Source organism: Rhincodon typus, unplaced genomic scaffold, assembly GCF_021869965.1.
Source record: "Rhincodon typus isolate 14 unplaced genomic scaffold, sRhiTyp1.1 hic_rhity00004883, whole genome shotgun sequence".
Classification (NCBI taxonomy): domain Eukaryota; kingdom Metazoa; phylum Chordata; class Chondrichthyes; order Orectolobiformes; family Rhincodontidae; genus Rhincodon; species Rhincodon typus.
The window spans coordinates 8,571-12,010 of record NW_025970521.1 but is presented as its reverse complement, the minus strand read 5'-3'; the positions used below and the strand labels follow the sequence as shown (position 1 = coordinate 12,010).

General features: G+C 47.1%; 1 protein-coding gene across 1 annotated transcript in view; it reads right to left on the bottom strand.

Annotated features, from left to right (window-relative positions):
• Window positions 1–2,248: 2,248 nt before the first annotated feature.
• The window catches only part of LOC125481996 (protocadherin-16-like), a gene marked incomplete at both ends in the record, with an annotated part of 5,730 nt that continues 4,538 nt past the window's right edge, over window positions 2,249–3,440 (bottom strand). Inside the window, one exon of the mRNA XM_048593965.1 lies at window positions 2,249–2,485. Coding sequence (XP_048449922.1) covers window positions 2,249–2,485 — 237 coding nt within the window. The remainder of the gene's footprint in view (window positions 2,486–3,440) is intronic.

The window sequence follows — 3,440 nt, the reverse complement described above, 5'->3', positions numbered from 1 at the left end:
CAGCTGTGATATCCTCTTTGGCCAGTAATGCAACTCCTCCACCCCTTATACCTCCCTCTCTATCCCGCCTGAAGCATCTATATCCTGGGATATTTAGTTGCCAATCTTGCCCTTCCCTCAACCAAGTCTCAGTAATAGCAATAACATCATACTCCCAGGTACTAATCCAAGCCCTAAGTTCATCTGCCTTACCTACTACACTTCTCGCATTAAAACAAATGCACCTCAGACCACCTGTCCCTTTGCGTTCATCATCTGCTCTCTGCCTCCTCTTCCCCTTAGTCACACTGACTTCATTATCTAGTTCCTTCCAGGCTTTAGTTACTACCTCCTTACTGTCCATGAACCTCCTCATTTGGTTCCCATCCCCCTGCCGCATTAGTTTAAACCCTCCCCAACAGTGTTAGCAAAAGCAGTCCCTAGGACATTGGTTCCAGTCTTGCCCAGGTGTAGACCGTCCAATTTGTAATAGTCCCACCTCCCCCAGAACCGGTCCCAATGTCCCAAAAATCTGAACCCCTCCCTCCTGCACCATCTGTCAAGCCACTCATTTATCCTGCCTATTCTTTCATTACTCTGACTAGCACATGGCACTGGTAGCAATCCTGAGATTACTACCTCTGAGGTCCTACTTTTTAACTTGTCTCCTAACTCCCTAAATTCTGCTTGTAGGACCTCATCCCGTTTATTACCTATATCATTGGTGCCTATATGCACCACGACAGCTGGCTGTTCACCCTCCCTCTTCAGAATGTCCTGCAGTCAATCTGAGACATCCCTGACCTGTGCACCTGGGAGGCAATATACCATTCGGGAGTCTCGTTTTCGACCACAGAACTGCCTACCTATTCCCCTTGCAATCGAATCCCCTATGACTATAGCCCTTCCACTCTTTGTCCTGCCCTTCTGTACAGCAGAGCCAGCCACGGTGCCATGAACCTGGCTACTGCTGCTTTCCCCTGGTGAGCCATCTCCCCCAGCAGTATCCAAAACGGTCTACCTGTTTTGGAGGGAGATGACTGCAGGGGACACCTGCACTGCCTTCCTGCTTTTTCTCTGCCTTTTGGTCACCCATTCCCTTTCTCCCTCAGCGATCCTAATCTACGGTGTGACCAATTTGCTAAACGTGCTATTCACGACTTCCTCAGCATCGCAGATGCTCCGAAGTGAGTCCATCTGCAGCCCCAGAGCTGTCATCTCATCAGGTTGAGGGAAGGCAGATGGGCCACTTGCCTTTTTCAGTTGAAACACAGATTATAAGAGCAGGGAGAGTGATGTTGGAGTCATACAGGACTTTGTTTAGACCACAGCTGGAATACTGTGTGCAATTCTGGTCACTACCCTATAGGAAGAAGTGCAGAGGAGATTCACCAGGATGTTGCCTAGAATGGAGCAGGTTAGTAATGAAGAGAGGCTGGATAAGCTCAGGTTGTTTTCTTTGGAGCAGAGAAGGCTGAATAATGGGCTGATGGAGGTGTACAAGATCATGAGGGGCATGGACAAGATGAATAGGAAGCAAAAACAGAAGTTGCTGGAAAAGCTCAGCAGGTCTGGCAGCATCTGTGGAGAAAAAAATCAGAGTTAACGTTTCGGGTCCGGTGACCCTTCCTCAGAACTGCTGCCAGACCTGCTCAGTCTTTCCAGCAACTGGTTTACAGCATCTGCAGTTCTTTCGGCTTTTATGAATAGGAAGCAGTAGCTCCCCTTAGTTAAAAGGTCAGTAACAAGGAAGCATAATTTTAAAGTGAAAGGCAGCAGGTTTAGAGGCGAATGGAGGAAAAATATTTTCACCCAGATGGTTCTGGAATGCACTGCCTGGGAGGGAAGATGAGGGAGAAAAAATCACAATCTTTGTAAAGTACTTCAATGCACACTTGTTCTAATTGTAGATTTAATGTGTGCTTTTGTTAGTACAGAGCTGTTGGGCTGAACGTCCTCTCCTGTACTGTATGATTCTAAGATTATCCAGTCAGAGAGAGGAGACTGAGAATGATCAATGTGCAATCAGAGTGAAGCTCTTGTGAATGATGGATGTGAGTATTTTAAACGTATCACCAAGAACGACTAAGCTGTTCAGGATTTGATGACAATTTTTGTGAAAAATGTGACATGAGTGGCATAAAATTGAACAAAATTCCAGCATCATGAACATGTTTCTTTGGTACAGGTCAGAGGTCTTAGGCAGAGATCAAAGATGATTCTTTACCAGAATCCACAGCCTATTTCACCTGAAATGTCCCAGACTCACCTGGAGAGTTTACAGCCCTGACAGAGCCAATATGGGACCCTCTCCTCACATCTTCAGGGATGGTGAAGAAATACTGAGCTTGTTCAAAGAGTGGTGGTGAGACTGTACCCGAAACGATGCTGATGTTCACCATGGCATTGACCAATGATGTGAGACCTCCTGCATCCTGGGCAGCGATGACCAGTTGCTGGACTGTCCCTGCTCTGTCATGTACATGAGCAACAAGGGACAGGACACCTGTCACAACAAGAAACAGTTTTACTTTTTGGGAACTGACCCCAATCATTAGCTCAACTCCAACCCGACCACTGCCTGACCCCATATACACAGAGTGCACATCGACCCCTGACCCCTGACCACAAACCATGCTATTTGACATAACACATATCCACCGCTCGTTTACTCCGCACAGAATTAGGAAGAAACAGGATTTCTTTTTTTGCTGAGTTTCCAGAGAAAACTTGATTAGTTATTTTTGTAACTTTATTTTTATACTTGTTCTGTGGACTTCCTCTTGGAAAAGGCAAGTGTGATTCCTCAGAACAATAAGAGATCGTTGTGGAATGAGACCATTAAAGGGTCTGACTGCACTGACCACTGACCAAAGGCTAAAGGCTCTCTGTGACCAGCTGCCTGTGACTGCTTTTGGGAGCAGTATGTTCACTGTCTGTGAATCTCAGGACACAATCTGCCAATTCTTATTCAAGAAGAAATGATCTTAAGCCTTTGCTGTTTACCGCAGAGTTTATCTTGGCACGTCTGAGTGCTGTTAGTTGATGCAGGAAATTGACCAGGCCACAGGAACAGGGAGAGAGCTGCCTGTACACATGGCCAGCATCCAGTGACATTTATAACACCATACGGTAAGGAGTGACCCTGGGACTGAGCTACACCTGCTTCAACCAGGCCCCGTCTCTCCTTCTGCTCAAAAAGAGTGTGCATCACCATTCAGACAGGCAAAATACAGTGGCCAAACCAGAAAGAGTGTCAATGTGATTGCTGCATCAGGCAGAACATTCAAACTGTCCCTCAAACTTCACCAGAAACTACTGCTCAATGTTTGTGGGGTCAGTGCAGAGTGACTGTATGGGGCAGGGGTCAGAGCAGAGTGACCGTATGGGGCAGGGGTCTGTGCAGAGTGACCATGTGGGGCAAGGGTCAGTGCAGAGTGACCGTGTGGGGCAGGGGTCAG